Below are 19,204 nucleotides of genomic sequence, written 5' to 3'. Positions count from 1 at the left end.
GGCGATAGGTGGAGCACCAGGTCTCGCGAGAGTTGCTCGGGGGAGGAGGTGAGGGGACGGGCAAGATGGCGTCGGAGGGCGACCTGGGCAGGAAGTGGGACCGGTGTGTGGCGGACTCCGCCGTCAAGCTGGGTAAGGGCCGTACGGACACGGCGGAGCGGGAGGGCCCGGGGAAGAGCGGTGGTGGTCCCCCCGGGCTCCCCGAACCTGGGAGAGCGGCCGCCGGCGTGTCCCCGCGGCTCGGGGCCCACTGTCCCCCGCCGCCCCAGGTTCGCCTTAGAGCCGTTGTGAGCCCCGGAGGGGCTCAGGGTGTCTGGAGGATCCGCCCTCATCGCTGCCCCCGGCGTCGGGTAGAACCGGCGGCCCCGGGCCTGGCAAGGTGACCTTGGCCGCGGGCTCGGACCCCTGCCGGGCCCGCTCCCGGTTCTGCGCCCCGGCCCGGCCCCGGCTTACCGCGATCCGCGCGTGTGTGACCTCTGGCTACTCCCTGTGGTGAAGGTAAGAGGTTTCCGTGGGAAATCTGGGCTCCGTGGGAAATCTGGGCGGCTTCCCGGCCGGAATGAATGAGCGGCGGGCAGGCACGACCGGCTCCTGGCGTGCCGGGACCTCGGCCGCCTTCGGCTTTGCTGCGGCGGGGGTTTGGAGTCAGTGAGTGCAGAGCTGCTCACACCCTCCGTGTGCGAGGGGCTGCGTTTATTAAAAGCAATAGGCAGCGTGACACGCTGAGGGCTTTGGCACGTGTCACTTGGTACAGCGTGTGGAGTGTGACATTGAGAAGCGCCGTCCGTGTCCCAGCCCTGGAGTTCTGCCTTTTCGTCAAGCAAGGGAACAGTTCTGTTGGGTTTTTTCCCGCGTGTATTTCGTTAAAGTGAGAGTTATGCACGTGCCTCAGTTTTCTGCAGCAAACCATTGACGAGGTTTCACTGAGTGCTGTGAGTTTTAGGGGTGGTGGTGGCTGTGGTGGCAGCACCATGCTCACCCTGTGACTGGCTGCAAAGTGACACCAGGCAGAGCTTGTGGCTTCACAAAATGCGTTTACAAACCCAGATTTTCAAATGCAATGTGTAAAGCAAGAAATGCAGTGTCTGACACAGAAGATATTCGTTCCGTGTTGGTGCAGATGTCCCTTTTAGAACCATAAATAATGTCTGGGAAATGTGAATGTTTATTTCTTGTAGCTGCAGTGGCCTTGTGCTTGAAAGCTGATGAGGAACTCGGGGGTTTTAGTTGCCTAATACTTTTCCATTAGAAAAGATGTTTAATAATTTTAAGTAAACTGAAACTTCCATTGTTTATAACAGACCTTTGAAAAGTGTCAAGTGCTCCAGAGCAGTGTTTTTCCTTATGAAATTCTACTCAGGTTTGTCTGACAAACATATCTGGACATGTTTATGTTTCCATAGCATTGGTTGCTTTATCATAAAATATTAAGTATGCCAAATTATAAACAAGAACTTGTTCCACACTGCAGCTGTACATGTCAGAATCCTGTACATCCTCTGCCCTGGAGGCTGAAGGAAGTGGATGCAGGGTTAATTTCACAGAATCCCAGGCTGGTTTGTGCTGGAAGGGACCTCACACCTGATCTTGTCCCACCCCCTGCCGTGGGCAGGGACACATTCCAGTGTCCCAGGCTGCTCCCAACCCTGTCCAGCCTGGCCTTGGACACTTCCAGGGATCCAGAGGCAGCCACAGCTGCTCTGGGAAATCTGTGCCAGGGCCTCCCCACCCTAACAAGGAAGAATTTTTTCACATTATCCATTATCCCAATGCCTCTGTCATTGGGAAGCCATTTCCCCTTGTCCTGTCTCCAGGCCCTTGCAAACAGTTTCTTTCTCTCTTTCCTGTCAGCTCCCTTCAGGTACTGGAAGGCTGCAATGAGGTCACCCCAAAACCTTCTTTTTTCCAGGCTGAACAATCCCAATTCTCTCTCTTTCCTCCCAGCAGACCTGCTCCATCCCTCTGATCTTCCTGGTGCCTCCTCTGGACTCTCTCCAGCAGCTCCAGGTCCTTCCAGGGCTGGGGCAGCTCTGCAGGTGGGGTCTCACCTGAGTGGGGCAGAGTCCCCCCTTTCCTGCTGCCCACGCTGGGGGATCAGCCGGGGACACGGGGAGTTTCTGCCTGGGTCCTGTGCAGCTCTCACCCACAGCACCCCCAGCTCCTTCTCTCTAGGGCTGCTCCTGGTCTCTTCATCCCTCAGCCTGGATTGATCCTGGGGGTTGTCCTGACCCACGTGCAGCACCTGCTCTTGTTAAACCTCATGGGATTCTCGTGGGCCACTCCTGGAGCTTGCCCAGGTCCCTCTGGACAGCCCTGTCCTTCGGGTGTGTGCACCACTGAGCTTGGTGCCTGTCACTGCCCTCCTGGCTCTGCAGTGGGCCTTTTGTTTCCATTCGGTGTTTTCTTCCATCCTGCAGTGGCACAGGAGAGCGAGAACCTGCTGTGCCTTGTGCACTGGTGCTCTAGTCTGAGGATTCCCAGTGTTGGCTTCACGAGGATGCTGAGCAGAGATCTCAGTCAAATTCATGTTTTTCATCCGACTGCCCAAAAAGGTCACCTGTGCTGCATCTCTTTATCTTCACACCAAACCCAGTGGGTTGGGCTCAGACACGTGTTTCTCTTCATGTGAGGGCACTTTTCTGGTTTGTGTGCTTTTACAAATGATCAGTAGCTGAAGCATTTGTGCTGGCAACCTCCTGCATGAACTGTGTGCTGACAACACACATTTTTCCGTGGTATCCCAGTGGGAATGATTGTTTTCTCTGCAGGGACATTAAAACTGTGAGTGGTTGGGCTGATTGGTTTTGTAATATTACTGCAAAGTTTGCTGGAGTTTCCAATATAAATTATCAAGGGTGGTTGTTGTACTGGAAAGAAAGAAGGAAAGAAAGTTTTTTGTTTTTTTTTACTTGAGGATTTAGTTGTTACATGGGATACAGGATTTGGTAAACGTCGTTTTTTGTCCAACTTTTCCCTTTGGTGGCCGCAATTTCCTTCCCAAACCCTCCTTTACATCCTTCCCTCCCTACAGCCAGGGAGATCTTCCCAGCCAATGGCTGGGGAAAAACAAACATTGTGATTAGCCCAGTGTTTTCCCATTGCAGACTCTCTAAATAAAGGAAAGCACTGAATTTCTGGAGCCGACATTTCCCAGTGTCTGTGAGAGCTGTGGACAGATAACTCCTGTGGATTAGTTTGAGGGCTGCTGGGACATGGGAAACAGAAAAGGGAGAGAAGGGGAGGTAGAGCTCTCAGGCTGGCTTTATTAGCAAAAATGTGGTTTAAATTCCAGCCGGGGCTGTGCTGCCTGTCCTTAGCCCATCAGGATTCCCTGTGTAAGTTGGGGTTTGTCCTTAGCTCTGTTTGGAGTTGTGCAATACTGTTTTAGTTGGAGACCAGGCTCCTGAGAAAACTTGATCTCCTGCCACTAAAACTTCCAAAATAAATATTTATCTTTTGTTGCATCTTTTGAAATGCTGTATTAATGTTTTTGAGTTCTTGGTCACTACCTGTGTAGAGCTTGTAATTTAGTATTAACTTTTTCCTGTTAGTTCCAAACAGAGGATGTTTTTAGGACAGGATTTCATTTCAAAGAGTAGGTAAACCTTTTTATGCCTGCTCAGAACATTGAGCCATTGTTAAATGGAGCTTGTGGTCACCTCGTTTTTATTAGGATGATATTTATTTGTTTTGCTAATGATGAGGCTGTATCCAGGTGGTTTTGTTCCTCTTCCATTCCAGATGTAGTTGAGGATGCAGTGTTTGTGTGCAGAGGACTGGCTTGTGCTTTCTTAGCTGACCAGGGGGTTTCTGACAGACCATCCAGGTCCTGCTGGCTCTGCCTTTACACCATCCTCAGGGTTTTTCACCCAGGCAGACATTTAAATAATTTCACTTTCTGTTCCTTTTTTTCATTCTGATACTGATTTTCAAGCAGAAGAGTTACTTGTTACTTTCTTACAGAAAGCCTGTTTGTTTGGAGTGTGGGAACAGAGACTTGAACTGGCTTTTCCTTCCCAGCTTGCAAACCTTCCTCGATTCCTGTGTCCTCTCCTGCCTTCACTGCCATTTCTTCCTTTTCAGCAGTAGAGCTCTGCAGAGGAGGGCTGATGAAGTAAACACTGCTGTGGTCTTCCTCCATCCTGCAGCCTCCAAACCCTGTTCAAAGGGTTGGTTTGTTTGTTTAACTGATGGATAGTTCATGGCTGTTTATTTGGAAAGACAATTACTCACAAGAGATTGACAGAGGTGTTTTTTTTTTGTTGAAAGGCTGTAATTTTGGACAAATTATTATTATGTGCTGTTTCCAGGGGACAGAGAGGCAATAAAGAGTAGTGTGGAAGAGAGGGAGGTTTATGTGCCCGCACGCCTTGGTTTGTTTTAAGCTGTTGTTGTTTTAAATGGGTTGAACGCAGTAATTTTCCTGATACTGGAAGGTAATCCTAGGGAAGCTGTTTGCCTCTTGACTTATGTGTGTGAAGTTGCTATGTTGAAGTTAATTTTTTTTCAGGAGGGAAATGTTTTGATGTATGTCTGTGATTGACCAAAATTCAGCCTGGAAGCTTGTAAATAATCCAGTGTAGTGATTTCATTTTCCTCTAATCCTCTGTTTTGACGTCTAAAAATAAAATGCTTCTAATTTCCATTTAATAGGGATTTTTTTGAAGACAAAAGGACACTTTGAATTCTGCAACTGTTAACATGATTTCTTCTGTCTTTCATCATCTGGCCTACTTGAATTAGCTGTTCTGTTAATGGCAAGGATGAAATTGTATTGTTTGTGTCATTCCACAGATTGGATATTTCAGAAAGAATCATTGTATGGATTGCAGTGTCAGTATTTTTAAATAATCCTTCACATGGTTATGAATAGGATAAAGTCAGTCTATATAATGATAAAACTTGATTACACTTTCTGAAAACTGGATTAGACTTTGTCTAAATATACAAAAATCCTGAAATTCCTGTTTTGAAGTGTTTTTTGCTTGGCAGTTGTATCATAGCCATCCAATCTTAGCTACCAGGCAGGAAGGCTTGTTCCAAACTCCTTTGGGATTTTGTTTTTAGTGCTGGAGAGCATGGATATTATGTGAGCACACAGCTGCATTGTTGTGTGAGCTTTGTTGGAACCCCAAGTTATTTTTCCTGGTTGTACAGAAGATCCAGCTCTACTAGTTGTGTCTTGCAGCAGACCAAGTAGTGTAAATATGAACTGCTCATGGCTCTGGCTGTGCAGGGAGGCAGTAGAGACAACAAAAAATGTTTTCCTTGGAAGAGGTGGGCAAATGCTATTCTGAGAATAGGCTTGTGGTCCAAAATCTAACAGCAGATTTTAGTTATGGTGTTAGCAGAGCTCTGAATACAATGTCCATTTACAAATTAAGGGGATATTCTCTTCTGTTGGAAGAAAAAGACAGGAAACTCTTTAGGGATCCAGATCTCCTCCTAAAAGCACTGTGCCCTGCTGTTCCCTTGGTTGGCACTCTGGATGAGGCAGGGAGCTGTGCCCTGCTGGGGTGTGCCTCACCAGCTGTGCCAGCCTGCTCTTGGTGGCCCTTGGAGCAAGAGAACCTGAGAGAAGAGCTGTGACAATCCATCTGCAGCCTGTGCAAACCCCAGACCTCCTAAGCTCTGCTCCATGGGAAATGAGCCCAAAATGTTCCGACTTCCTGAACCTTTGCATTAGTGCATTGATTAGATGCCAGCTCTGCCTTTTTTGGAGGTGGCATGCAGTGGCAGTGCCCAGGGGAAAGGGACTGTAGCCAAGTGATATCCTGAAGTTTGGTCCTTGAGAAGTTACAGCAGTAGGTGGGAACAAGACTGTTGTTTTTTACATCAGAAACAGTTTTCTGAGAAAATCTTTTCAGGGCTACTGGCACATCCTTGGTGATAATAAATGAATAGCGAGAGGTTTGAGAAAGATCAGGCTCCTTTTCTCTTCATTCCTGCCAGTGAGATGCCTCTGAAACTCTTCTTGCTCTCAGTTGCCTGTTTCTGAGCTGGGCCAGCAGACGTCAGTACTGGCCAGCCTGTGCTGGGTGGGTGCGAAGCAGCAGCATTGCCAACCCTCACAGCTGGGTTGCAAAAGCCCTGAGTGTGGTGTTTACTCCTGCTAAATCTTTCTTTTCAGCAATGTTGCTGTTTTTATTAGCAGAACATGTAATTGCAGTAAGACAAGGTCAAGTTTCCTGTCAGAGGGGTATTTTCTGTGTTAGAAGGATATTGCTGATTTCTTATCTAGGAGCTTCTAAAGCAAGCACAGCCCTAATTTGTCTAAAAGCTTGGTGCATCATTGATCACAGAATCCCAGAATGGTTTGGGATGGGAGGCATCTAAAGCTCATCCAGTCCAACCTGGCCCTGGACACTTGCAGGGATGGGGCAGTCACAGCTTCTCTGGGAAATCTGTGCCACGGCCTCCCCACCTTCACAGGGAATTTGCACTATGTCATCATAGAGCAGCTTCCACTCCTGTCCCCTTCCCCTTTTAAAGGAGGGAGAAAACGTTTGTGCCCTCAGGTCTGTCTCCCAGTTCATTCACCAGTTCACTGACCAGTGTGTGGTGTGAGGTTGGAGTTTCTGGCCCAGTGTCACTGTGGTTCCTTGGGCCATCCCAGGCCCTTGGTGCTGCTGCCTGTGCCTCTGCAGCAGTGCTGATGTTTACCCAGGCTTTGCCTTTGAGCAGCACTCGACCTGACCCTGAGTGCTTAAGGGTCAAAGCAACCCCTGAAAGCATGTTGGGATTTTTGATTATAGTGATATTTGGATATTAATAGTTTGTTATTCCAGTTTTTTTTTCCTGTTACTACAGTCAGATACTAGTATAAAACAAAACTCTCCTTTTTCTGCTTCTTTCTTGAGTACTTGGTATATAATTTCACTGTGTTTTCTTCTAGTGTCCATACTCATTTTTCTGTCTGCTCTGCAAACAATCCACACCACAGGGGAGATGGGAATGAAAGCTTCAAAGTTGGTGTTTGAAGAAAATCTGATTCCTGCCACTAAGACCTTGCAAAGAGTCTGCTTAAAATTAATTCTCTCCGTAAATAAGTGATTTCATGGTCTCGGATTTCTAACTGGTGCTAAGTGCTGCCCTGTGAAGGCCCTGGTGTACGAAGGCAACTTCCCTCCACATTTTTACAGAGCAATTCTTTATGTATCTTGTCAGAGTGGGATTGAAGACTGAAGCTTTCAGTTTTGTAGTAACGTGTGTGGAATGGCAAAGGAAAAGAATAGTTTTCATTTTGGGATTAAGTAATTGAAAACCTTCCAGCTGCTATAGTAACAGCAACACATCTGCCAGATGTCAGTGAACATATTTTAATCCTTCTATTTTAAGTTTCAAGCTATTGAAGCAAAGTACATCTAGGTGTGGCTGTGTTAGTAGCTGCCTCAGCCTGTAGCTACTTGGGTAGCCTAGGAAAGAACCGTGTAGTATCACTGTTGGAGTGACTGCTGATTAAATTTATAGAAAAGGCTTTTCCCAGATGTTCTTACAGGGCAGGAGCCCATCCTGAAGATTTGTGTTTCTCTCTAAGACAGTTTTATGATGTCCTGTTGGGTATACAGCGTGTGCTCTCCTGCGTGTTAGATTGATTGGAGGTACCAGGACGTTTTTCTTGGAAGGTGTAAGAGGCAAAAAAAGGAGAAAGAAAAAGTTTTGGTGCCTGGGCTTGCTGCCTAATGCCAATTCCATGTGGCTGAGCATAGTGGGGAGCAGGGCTGAGGTGTCCACACAAGTGTCCTGTCCCCTGTTGACACTGTAAATGAGTTTAGGCTGAAGTGATGAATGTGGGGTGGAAGAGGCTGTTTTTCTAGTTAAACATTTTAAACTGTCAGAGAAGGTGAAAAATGGGTTGTACTCTTTCCTGTGGCCTTTTCCTCCAAAGAGTCTGTCAGGCAAGAAAGGGAGGGAAAATGTGCCTGGCGTGGATCAAGCCCTTTGCTTTTCCATGTTCGTTTGTTTTTATTGTAAGATAAACCTTTCATGTTTTATTGTTATGAAGTTAAAGCCTGGCCTAGAGGTGCTGATCTTTAGGAGGAACAGCTGGAGCGTCCCCTGGTCAGGTGGGAGGCTCTTTGAAGCGACTTGTTGCCTCTTTAAGAGGAAATGGAGCATGTGAGAACTTAAACCTGTAAAACTCATCATCAGCTCTGCCATTGTTTATCTCTGGTGTAACTTTATATAGAATTAAAGTGAAATGCATTACTTTGCTCCCGAGGCATGATGGTTTTGCTCCCCCTTGGTCTTGGAGACACAGGAAATGACCACATAACCACAAATACTTTCTAGTGGAATGAAGATGAGTGACAAACTTCCCGCAGAAAGAGGTTCTTAACCAGGCGGGCTAAGGAATTAAATGTAGCTGAAGGTTCTGGTTTTAAGTGAAAACCATCTTCTAACTGTTCAAACCAAGCAGAAAAGAGCAAGTGCTGTACATGCAGTGGCTGGTGTGAGGGGCAGAGCTGGTGTTCCTAGTGGACAGAGTGTTGTGATCACAATGGTTTTGGGCGCCGGCTGAGTCTGTGCCTCAGTCAGGAAAGGAGTGACCCAAGCTGCCTGTGAGATTAGGAAAGCTAAGGTGCTTTTTTGGCTTTGTTTCTCAGCTTGCCTTCTTGCACAGAAGGCCAGAAGCCATTAGCTGTCAGATCGCCTCCTTCACTTCTCTGTAGCATTTTCATTACTTAAAGCAAGGTCTTAGCTATCTTCCTATCATTTTCTGATACTCATTGTCTCTGTAGACTCCTTACAGCTGGAATAAAGTGCAGTGATAGCCTCTAAAATGGCACAAAAATGCATTTGCATGAAGAGCATCAATCCCTTCAAATGAGCTGCTTCAGAAAAAGCTTTCTTAAGACAGAGTACTTTTTCCTAAGTCAGGCATGCTGGATCACATCTGTTTAACAGTAGTGTTGCTGTGGGGGAAGGCCTAGTTTGTGTTTTAGGCATAGTCTGAATTGCAGTTGACATAAATAATAATTTTTTCGCCTTTTAAGTGTATCCTGTAGCTTCCCCCATGGCCAACAGGAAGCAGCATTGATGCCATGTGAGTGCAGCCCTTACAGAGGGGCTGTAATGTGAGAGAGCATCTGAAGGAGGTGAAGAGAGAACGAGAGAATGATAATTTCTGGAAGTAAATTGAAAGAAACTGTATCAATTATAGCTGCTTCCTTAGTGCAGGGTTGTGTTAAGACAAGACAGGAAGCAATTCACCACCAGGCTGGTGAGAAGAATGTGGGTTTGACTGGTAACATGGAAAATGTGGTGACATTAGAAACTGCCCAGGCTATGCATCGAGATGATGCAGGATTTGTCATCCTGTAAATCATTTGTCATTGATTAGCTAAACTGTTTGGATTGGCAGAAGGGATCTTCCCAGGGACAAGAAGCGTAGGACCAGGATTGCTCCCTCATGGCAGGGCTGCTGAGCTGGGCCCTTCAAACAGTCCTGGTGCTGTCTGAGCAGAGAGAATCCCCCACCAAGTCCTCATCAGCCCAAACCCAACCAGCTCAGTACGGGTTGTGGGAACGGGCTGGCAGAGGATCCAGGCCAGGGCGCCAAACGGATGGGTTCTGGAAGATAGTAGTTGTCCTTGATGGCATAAACACTGCAGGAGAGCCAGCACCAGCTGGACTACAGCAAAGGTACGCAGGAAGGCTCTGCTGGGAGGGGGCTGGGGCGTTAGAGGGGTGAGCTGTGGCTCTGAGGAAGGCCTGATGTCTCTTCCAGGCTGTGTGTGAACATTGCTCAGCGCACGGGTCTGAAAGAGCTGCTTCAAGGAGTGTCTCTTACTGTCTGAAAGGCACAAAAACCCTGAGGCTCTGAGCAGACACCTGAGGATCCCAGACTTTCCCTTAGCTGTGCAAATGATTAGGGTGAAAACCTGACCTTCAGTGCAGCGCTCGAGCTCTGAAATGTCTGGGGGAGTTATGTCAGGATTGCTTGGCGGGCGGTCAGAGCTCTTCCTGCATGTTTTGTAAGCCTACTCCGAAGTTGTGATGACCTGGTAAAGTAGTTACCTCTGGCACAACTGAAAATCTGTAGTAAAATGAAAATGGTTTTCAAACCTTTTCCAGCTCTCAGTAAATACAGAGAGTGAAGTCCTAACAGAGAGTGAAGGTGAGGCGCTTTGCTCAGATCATGTTTGCTTACCTGTGTCCTAATATTCAGGGGCTTATCATCAACAAAACACATGGGATGCTTAGTTAAGGTACGAGGTGGTGCATCCTAATGTACTGAGGATGTCAAGTATTCTTTGAGTAATCTGTTCTTCAGTAGAAACTATCAATGTACTTTTTACAAGGAGAACAATTTGAAGAGCACAAGGAAACTTAAAAAAAAAAGAAACAGCATTGCATATGCCACGAGAGTACAGGATTCCTTGGCATTGTGCTGTACTCAAACGCTTACTAATGCATTCAATAGGATCATGTGCTTTTAGGAATATAAAAAAGGGATGTATTTTAATTAACAAACTCATAATATTTAATTTCTTGTATTGAAAGGAGAGAGTTGAAACCTATAATAGGATGTGTTGGCTGCAAAATAAATCTGAAGCAGTTGGTTTGTTTTTTAATGAGGATGTAAATGACTGATTTTTCTTCTTTTTTCAAACTTTTGTACTTCCGTGCCTTATCTAAAATTCTTCTCTTCAGTGGACATAATTAAAGGTAGAATTTGCCAACTCAGCTGCAAGTTTTCACTGTGATATTTATTGGGTCCTGAGAGGAGTTTTGCAGACTTGCCTGACATCTTATGCAAAATCATGAGCTCACCTTCCAAGGAAAGCAAAAAATTATTTTAAAATATGCTGAGTTCTTTTAGTGGCGCTGAATAATTTCGTTTCAACGGCTGCAGTTATTTCTCTGTATAGTATAAGGATGTGAAAAGTCATTCATTCCTAATGTGTTTAAATATGCTCCATAATGAATGTTGTGGATGTGAAAGATAAGCAGCCTGGAGCTTTCTTTGTAAGGTATAGGGTAACACAAAGCTTCAAAGTTCTGCTGCCCTCGGGACACACATTGAAGCACTTAAAGTAGTGAGATAAACGAAATACAATGAGATATTCATCTGCAGATTCTGAAGCTCAAGGACACAATAAGTTTTCATTTAAGTATTTCTCATTTGCTGACAATGAGCCAAATACATTTTAATTCTACATTGTAGATGGTGACAGAAATTCAGGAACTTTCCCTAGGATGAGAGTCTGTTTTTTTCCCCAGATATTTCTGATAATGTACTTATTACATATGTTGGGATTCTAATGTCAATTAGCTGCTTACAGTTACTTAAGAGAACAAGATTTGTTTTTTTCAGGTTTGGTGTGCTGAAATAACGTGGTAGCTGGGTAGTCATAGTCTGATGTTCATAGTCTGATATTCCTGAGTTGGAATAAAAAATTACTGTAAAGAACTAAATAATTTTCCATTACTTTGCTTTATCTTTGTCCTCACCTGCTGCATTTCTTCTTACAGGTGCTGGATTTGGATTAGGAATTGTTTTCTCAGTCATCTTCTTCAAAAGTAAGTGCACTGCATTAATCTTGGCTGCCTGGCTTCCCACTTTCCATCTGTTGTGGGTACAGGTAGGATCTTTGAGGCATGTAAAAGTTAATCAGCTTGTTAGACCAATTCTTCCATTGTTTGGCCTGTCTCTTCCATTGAAATGGAGTTCCCAAAACTTTTAGCTGTTTGTAACAAAGGTGTTCTCCATGGCACCTCCCTGAGCTCCTCCTGTGCTCAGCTCAAATCCTGGAGTGGCAGGAGAGCCTGAGCCAATCACTGGTGCTGTGTGTCTAGACATCAGTTTATGCCAGCCTCACCAGGGCTTTAGAACCGGTCTTAGTTCTTCAGCTGTGCTTTAAAGCAGAATAATTTTCAGTAATACCTTGAATTCAGACATTGCTCTCTGTTAAATTCTAAACACATGTTACTGTTCCTCTTCTGTAGTGGACTGGTTTGGAGGATTTCAGAACTTGAAAATGCCCAGAATGCATCTTCTAGTAATTTGTTCTTTCTTGGTGCTTATAGACTGTATAACAAACAGCTTTCCTTGACTTTACTTTTTCCTCTGTGCTTGCCTCTTCCACAGGAAAGACATGGCCTATTGCATTTGGGTCAGGGATGGGGTTAGGAATGGCTTATTCCAATTGTCAACACGACTTCCAATCTCCATATCTTCTCCATGGTAAATTTGTAAAAGTAAGTATCAACGTGTCCTGGTTTGACACTGGCCCAAAACCAGGTACACAGGAAAGCCTGGATTACCCTCCCCTGTCACAGCTGGGCAGAGGAGAGAGAAAAAAATTAACAAAGGGTTCATGAATTGAGGTAAGGACCAGGAGAAAAACACTTCAAGAGGGCAAAACAAGTTCAACTTAAAGGAAAGTGAATTTATTACTAACAAAATCAGAGGAGGATAATGCGAAGTAAAAGAAGGCCTTGAAACACTTTTTGCCCCCCAACCCCTCCCTCCTTCCCACTGACAGCGCAGGGGGACAGGAGGGTGGGGATCTTGGTCAGCTCATCAGCCGAGGTTTTCTTCCCTTGCTCCAGGAGAGGAGTCCTTCCCCTGTGAGACCCTGGGGCCCCTCCCACGGGAGACAGCTCTCCATCAACTTCTCCAGTGTGAGTCCAATCTCACAAGCAGTAGTCCTCCCAAAACTGCTGCAACGTGAATTCCCCCCATGGACAAACAGTCCTCCCAAAACTGCTGCAACGTGAATTCCCCCCATGGACAAACAGTCCTCTCAAAACTGCTGCAGCGTGAATTCCCCCCATGGACAAACAGTCCTCTCAAAACTGCTGCAGCGTGAATTCCCCCCATGGACAAACAGTCCTCTCAAAACTGCTGCAGCGTGAATTCCCCCCATGGACAAACAGTCCTCTCAAAACTGCTGCAGCGTGAATTCCCCCCATGGACAAACAGTCCTCTCAAAACTGCTGCAGCGTGGGTCATTCTTCCGCGGGGTGCAGTCCTCCAAGGTCAGGCTGCTCCAGCCTGGAAGCAGGGCCCTCTCCCCATGGGATCTTCCACTGGAACACAGCCTCCTCCAGGCACCCACCCACTCCGGTGTGGGCACCTCTGCCACGGGCTGGGGGTGGATATCTGCATCCCCCAGGGATCCCCACGGGCTGGGGGTGGATCTCTGCATCCCCCAGGGATCCCCGTGGGCTGGGGGTGGATCTCTGCATCCCCCAGGGATCCCCATGGGCTGGGGGTGGATCTCTGCATCCCCCAGGGATCCCCACGGGCTGGGGGTGGATCTCTGCATCCCCTGGGGATCCCCACGGGCTGGGGGTGGATCTCTGCATCCCCCAGGGATCCCCGTGGGCTGGGGGTGGATCTCTGCATCCCCCAGGGATCCCCGTGGGCTGGGGGTGGATCTCTGCATCCCCCAGGGATCCCCGTGGGCTGGGGGTGGATCTCTGCATCCCCCAGGGATCCCCATGGGCTGTGGGTGGATCTCTGCATCCCCCAGGCATCCCCATGGGCTGTGGGTGGATCTCTGCATCCCCCAGGGATCTCCATGGGCTGTGGGTGGATCTCTGCATCCCCCAGGGATCTCCACGGGCTGTGGGTGGATCTCTGCATCCCCCAGGGATCCCCACGGGCTGGGGGTGGATCTCTGCATCCCCCAGGGATCCCCACGGGCTGGGGGTGGATCTCTGCCTCCCCATGGATCCCCACGGGCTGGGGGTGGATCTCTGCATCCCCCAGGGATCCCCACGGGCTGGGGGTGGATCTCTGCATCCCCCAGGCATCCCCATGGGCTGTGGGTGGATCTCTGCATCCCCCAGGGATCTCCATGGGCTGTGGGTGGATCTCTGCATCCCCCAGGGATCTCCACGGGCTGTGGGTGGATCTCTGCATCCCCCAGGGATCCCCATGGACTGGGGGTGGATCTCTGCATCCCCCAGGGATCCCCACGGGCTGTGGGTGGATCTCTGCATCCCCCAGGGATCCCCATGGGCTGGGGGTGGATCTCTGCATCCCCCGGGGATCTCCACGGGCTGTGGGTGGATCTCTGCCTCCCTGTGGATCCCCATGGGCTGGGGGTGGATCTCTGCATCCCCCGGGGATCTCCACGGGCTGTGGGTGGATTTCTGCATCCCCCAGGGATCCCCGTGGGCTGCAGGGGCACAGCTGCTCCAGCTGGTCTCGCCACAGCCTGCAGAGGAATCTCGACTCTGGCACCTGGAGCACCTCCTCCCCCTCCTTCTCCAGTGACCTTGGTGTCTCCATGTTGTTTCCTTCAGGTGTTCTCACCTCCTCCTCCTCCTCCTCTGGCTAGAAGAAGAGCTGTGCACCTTTGTTTTGATTTTAAGAAGTTATCCCAGAGGCATTCCCATCGTCTCTGATTGGCCCAGCCTTGGCCAGCAGCGTGTCCCTCTTCAGAGCCATCAGGGCTTGGCTCTGCTGGACATGGTGGAAGCTTCCAGCAGCTTCTCACAGAAGCCACTTTTTTGCCCCCACTCTCCCCTGCTACCAAAAAACAGGCTGTGCAAAAGCAACACACAGTGCTACCTACCACTGGTTGGTAGCTGCTTTATTTATTATAAGTCAGATTATCCATTTACGTGGGTATTCCTCTGCCTTTCCCAAAAGAGTGCTAGTAGGAAGAAACTTGTCTTGCCAAAGCTGGACTGTTCCCCTGTTCTTTAATATCTGGTGTGTTTAACAGTAAATTTACTAGACTGAATACATGGAATTAGTTTAACAGATCCTGCAGGTAGCTTGTCCCACAACCTGGAAGCACCATGAAAATACATGTCAGAAAAACTAAACTAGTATTAAGGTTCTTCAGATTTTAAAAGATGAGCTGTGAAGAAACTAAAAGTCACGTCAGGCACGTCAGGTAGATCTGCCTGTGGAAGTGGATCTTTGATCTTCTGTTGGGTTTGGGGTTTTTTTTCAATATGAAAACACTGATCACTTTTAAGTTTTGTGGCTTGTTTGTCTGCATAGTAATGTAGTAGGTAGTCTGGAAAAAATGTACCCTGTAAGCAGTTTTGAAGAGGATAATTTCAATGAGTTCAGTATTAACACTGAAGTAAAATATTTAAAAATATTTTACCATGCTGAAGTAAAATTTTTAAGAATAGACTGATTAGCAGGAACCATTTGTGCAGTCACAAACTGGCTGCAGTGCCCAGTCCACAAACTGACTCCATTGGTATTTTCTTAATTTCTTTATGTGTCAGAGTTGGGGCTGTTCTCATGGTAATTTATCACTGTGACACCTGGAAAGAAAAGGAATCTGTGTGTGTGTGTTTTGGATCCCCAGAGCCATGGCCTGGTTAAATGCTTTCAGTGACACTGGTGCAGAGGCATCCACCAGGACATGTTTACAGTTACTGTAGCACTTCAGAAAGTACCCAGGTAAAATATTCTGCCAGGAGCTTCTGGTGCAGCACACAGAGTGCAGAAATTCCTCCTGTATGGCTCCTCTGCCTGCTGCAGGAGGCCTGCAGGCGTTTCCAGGCTTTTCCTGGTGCTTGTAGAGCTGCAAGTTGAGCCCAGTCCTCCTTGATTTACTGGCAGATGAGCTTTTGCCAGCATTCTACAGCCCTACCAGACATACCTGCTTACAAATATTCTCTCCAGCTGCCTGTTAAAGGGAAAGAGTAACAAGACTCTCCAACAAATAAAATCTTGGGAGAGTAATATAGACGAACTGACTTGAATGCAGCTGATCAGCATTGCCAGCTACTGCCCAGAATCAAAAATCTGTGGCTCTTCTGGCCAGATGTGTTAACATTAAAATGTGTTACACCATCCTGAGGATGTTCCTCCAGTTTATGTCTCCAAAAAAAGCTGGAGTGACATGCCTCTGGCTTTATGTGAGTGATAAATGCACTGCTCATGTGTTCTGAGAGAGAATTATTCATTCAAGGATGCTTGTTCCTAGGGTTGCTGGGCAGCAGAAAACTGTCTGGTCACCCTAGGAAGGGATTTTATTTGGATTAAGGACTAACCTGGGGCAGGGTGGTCCTTGGAAGCATGAGATAACTGGAAGGACACTTCAGATGTCTGCATGGCACAAGATCAATAGTTTCCAGTGCACTGTCTCCATGACTTCCTCTGGCACAAAGAGACTGAGAGAGGGAAAATGTGGATGAAGCCATCTAATGGTTAATGTCATTCATTCCCTCCCAGATGTCATGTCATGGGTAATGGCTCCAGGGTTATTACAACAAAATTATTTCATTTCTCTTGGTTAGGAACATGGAAGATATTGTTGCATTATCACTCATCTGTTTTTTTCCCTAGAAAAATTTGTTATAACTAACAAATTTTGTAGGATTTCCTTTACAAAACTGAGTTCTGTTCAAATGCTAACTTGTCAAAATGATAGAATCTGCGAGAAAATCGGCTTTATTAGAGGGAAATGTAACACGGATTAACTTGGAAAAGAAAATTATTTCTAGTTTTCTGAGCCTGTCAAGTTCACAGGATCACAGGAGAACTCGAGTTGGAAAGGACTTCAGGGAGGTCATGGGGGTTAGCTGTGAGGTCAGACCAGGTTACTCCAGCCTTTACCTGGTTGGGATTGTTGATTCTTCAAGATCAAGTTCTTTATTCTGAGTCCTGAGTCAGAAGGAGAGCGGACAGAGGACCTTCAAGATACTGAATAATCAGGAGATGTCCTAGTGACTTTGCAGCTGTTGTGGCTGTAACTTGGGTCATCACACTGCCCGTCCTTTGGGTTAGAAATTCCATCATGAAAGCCCAGCACCAGTGCAGGAGCCATTCATCTAGAGCAAAAGAATACTTAAAGTGTAGAAGAGTTCTAATTTGTGGTCAGAATATTCTGAGGCTTTTTAAGTAATTTGATCAAGTGGTTTTCACTGTGACTTCAGCAGAATTTAAAATCAACATGTCACAATTATTTCAAGGCTTAAAATGCTATGGCTGTGAATTACACAGCCTAGATTTCCTTGCAAAATGGAAAAAAAAATCTAGTTCTCAGGTTATTTAGCCTGTATTATCACCCAAACCTCACAATCCTGTACTTTGATAGAAATGTGGATTTATATTGATGTGCAAGAACACAAGAAGGCAACTGCAGCCTTTCCTCATGCTCTTTGTGGCTTTGATTTCAGTGTGATTTCTCTTCAGCCTGTGAATAGTTAACTTGACCAATAATGTGGGGTTTTTTGAAGTACCCAGTTTATCAGAATAGAGGGTTATGCATGAAAACATGGCATGCTTCTGCCATGAAAATAGCTGCTTAATTCTTCCATATACAACCTCTTGCTTTAGCAAAGGATGAAAACGTTCTCTTACCCTCTGGAGATGCTACAGAGCTCCTTGACTTGCTTTACATCCTGCAGCACCTTCCCTGTAAGGAACCCAAATGGCTTTTTAATAATATAAGCCTTCTTGCTTTACAGGAACAGTGACTAATGGCTAAGACTATCCCAGTGGGAAGGAAGGAGAAATCAATGATTATTCCTCAGGAATACTGAAGTGCCCCTGGAATAAGCCAACATTCTTCAGTAACGATCACCAGTAACTCTTTATACTCCAACAAACTGTTTCTGTCTATGAAACAAAGTTCTGTTGCTTGTTTTGTATCGTGTCTGAAAAATGCAAGGAAGAGCTCTTCTGGGAAATAAATAAAAGAAAAATGGCCTTCTCTGGTGTGTTGACTTTGTATGTGAGTGAGAGAGAGGGAGAATGGAAGGAGAGAACTTCATTTGGAGTAGCCAGCAGCTGGGACCACCTGGGCCACTGGGAGAGCTCCTCAGCAAAGCCAGCCGTCGCTTGTTCCTCCCCACTCCTGAGAGCAACCCCCATCCACCATCCAGTTCAAAGAAGCATTCCCACCTCATAAATCACCCACCAGACCCCTGCTGTTTGTGTCGGTGTTTGGAGAGGAATATAAATACTCCTATGTCCTGTTTGTACAGTTGCCCTTTAAAATTGGAATTTTGTCCTCTCAGAAGAGGCAGAATCCAAACGGGTAAATTCAAACTGTGTGACAGATGCAGCAAGGTCCTGCTGTCTCTTGTAGCTTTGGGTCATGGAGTGACCTCCAGTTTGAAACTTCCCAGGGTAGTGGGTGAGTTAAACACATCTTCGTGCCATCTGGCTCTCAGCTTACCCTTTAGGCTGATTGTTTTTGCACCCCTCTTCTGTGGGAGAGCAGAGAGGTTTCAGTGTCTGGGAATGGGTCACGACTACTTAAAGCTCTTCATTGCCTTGGCAAGACACTGCTCCAAGTGCTCCCTTCTTTACATCCACCCCAGTCCTCGAGCTGCCTTGTTGGCACGTTGTCTGCTGCTCTTCCCCTGGCTCAGAAGCTTGTCTGCACTGCTTCTTTACTCAGCACCATTTTCTAGCTATGGAGATGACTCTTGAGGATCTCTTTTCTCTGTCCCACACTTGTGTGTTGTCCACGTAGCACAAGGACTGAGGGCATGTCTCAAGAGGGAAGGGGAATGGCATAGGTTGATGCAGAACTTCTCTTTACTGAAAGCCTGTTGTGCTGCATGGTGAGTGCCGATAGATGGAAAAGTGAACAACAACTCCTCCTATTTTGCACAGCAAATAGGGGAAAGGAAAACAAGTTGTGTGATAGTTGTTTTTTAAAGCATGCCAGGAAGGGAAAGGGATGGACTCAGGGGTAAGCTGGAGTTCAGAGGGCTTGAGAAACTCCTTATCTTCCAGGTCTGAGGCGTGGGTGCTGCTGCAGTCCTGCATCCCCACCTCTCCTGGGCACTGCTCTGCGGATCCTGCACTCTGGAGGAACGTGTTGAGCTGTGCCCAGAGTCAACAGACGCTGAGGAGCTCGCCCAGAGCGAAGGACTTGTGAAATAAAACAGCTCCAGTGCCAGAGCAGCATTAAGATTGTCAGAGCATGATACCATCCAGGACCATTGCTCCAGCATGTCCTTGTTTTTCCACCTCCTCCCTTGCCGGACTGCATTCATCAGGTCAAAACAGTTTATTGAAAACAGGATATCTTTCTTTCTTCCCAATTTTGAATCATTTTATCCAGCCCCAATTTTTAATTTGAACTATGTACTTTGGAGCCATAGCTCCTCTGTGGTTTGGAAAGGGGTTTTACGGAGTTCTCCGTGTGTGTGCTGCAGTCTGGGAAGCCAGTGGGATCTGCTGGAGAGAGGAACACCAGCCTGGGCAAGACCCAGGAGAACCAAAGGCAGTGGCAACACCGCACATAGCGACTGTCAG

The 19,204-nt window shown here is 46.9% G+C and overlaps 1 protein-coding gene and 1 long non-coding RNA gene across 2 annotated transcripts; both read left to right on the top strand.

Annotated features, from left to right (window-relative positions):
* Positions 1-21: 21 nt before the first annotated feature.
* On the top strand, positions 22-17,645 carry MICOS10 (mitochondrial contact site and cristae organizing system subunit 10). Its single transcript, XM_068171575.1, has 4 exons — positions 22-132; positions 11,479-11,526; positions 12,095-12,204; positions 17,401-17,645. The coding sequence occupies exons 1-4, from the start codon at positions 66-68 to the stop codon at positions 17,407-17,409; spliced, it is 234 nt and encodes a 77-aa protein (XP_068027676.1). The 5' UTR covers positions 22-65; the 3' UTR covers positions 17,410-17,645.
* LOC137461815 (uncharacterized) lies at positions 2,168-10,767 on the top strand. Its single transcript, XR_010993492.1, has 2 exons — positions 2,168-6,178; positions 6,896-10,767. It is a non-coding gene; the product is annotated as an uncharacterized lncRNA (long non-coding RNA).
* Positions 17,646-19,204: the final 1,559 nt, after the last annotated feature.

Source organism: Anomalospiza imberbis, chromosome 23 (genome assembly GCF_031753505.1).
Source record: "Anomalospiza imberbis isolate Cuckoo-Finch-1a 21T00152 chromosome 23, ASM3175350v1, whole genome shotgun sequence".
Lineage (NCBI taxonomy): Eukaryota > Metazoa > Chordata > Aves > Passeriformes > Viduidae > Anomalospiza > Anomalospiza imberbis.
The sequence above is the reverse complement of the archived record's forward strand: the minus strand, read 5'-3'. Positions and strand labels throughout refer to the sequence as shown.

Bases quoted from the DNA above. Each gene is read 5' to 3' on its own strand.
- MICOS10 (XM_068171575.1), top strand. From the start codon at position 66: ATGGCGTCGGAGGGCGACCTGGGCAGGAAGTGGGACCGGTGTGTGGCG. The intron at 133-11,478 runs GTAAGGGCCGTA...TTCTTCTTACAG, and splicing joins GGACTCCGCCGTCAAGCTGG to GTGCTGGATTTGGATTAGGA. The intron at 11,527-12,094 runs GTAAGTGCACTG...CCTCTTCCACAG, and splicing joins CTCAGTCATCTTCTTCAAAA to GAAAGACATGGCCTATTGCA.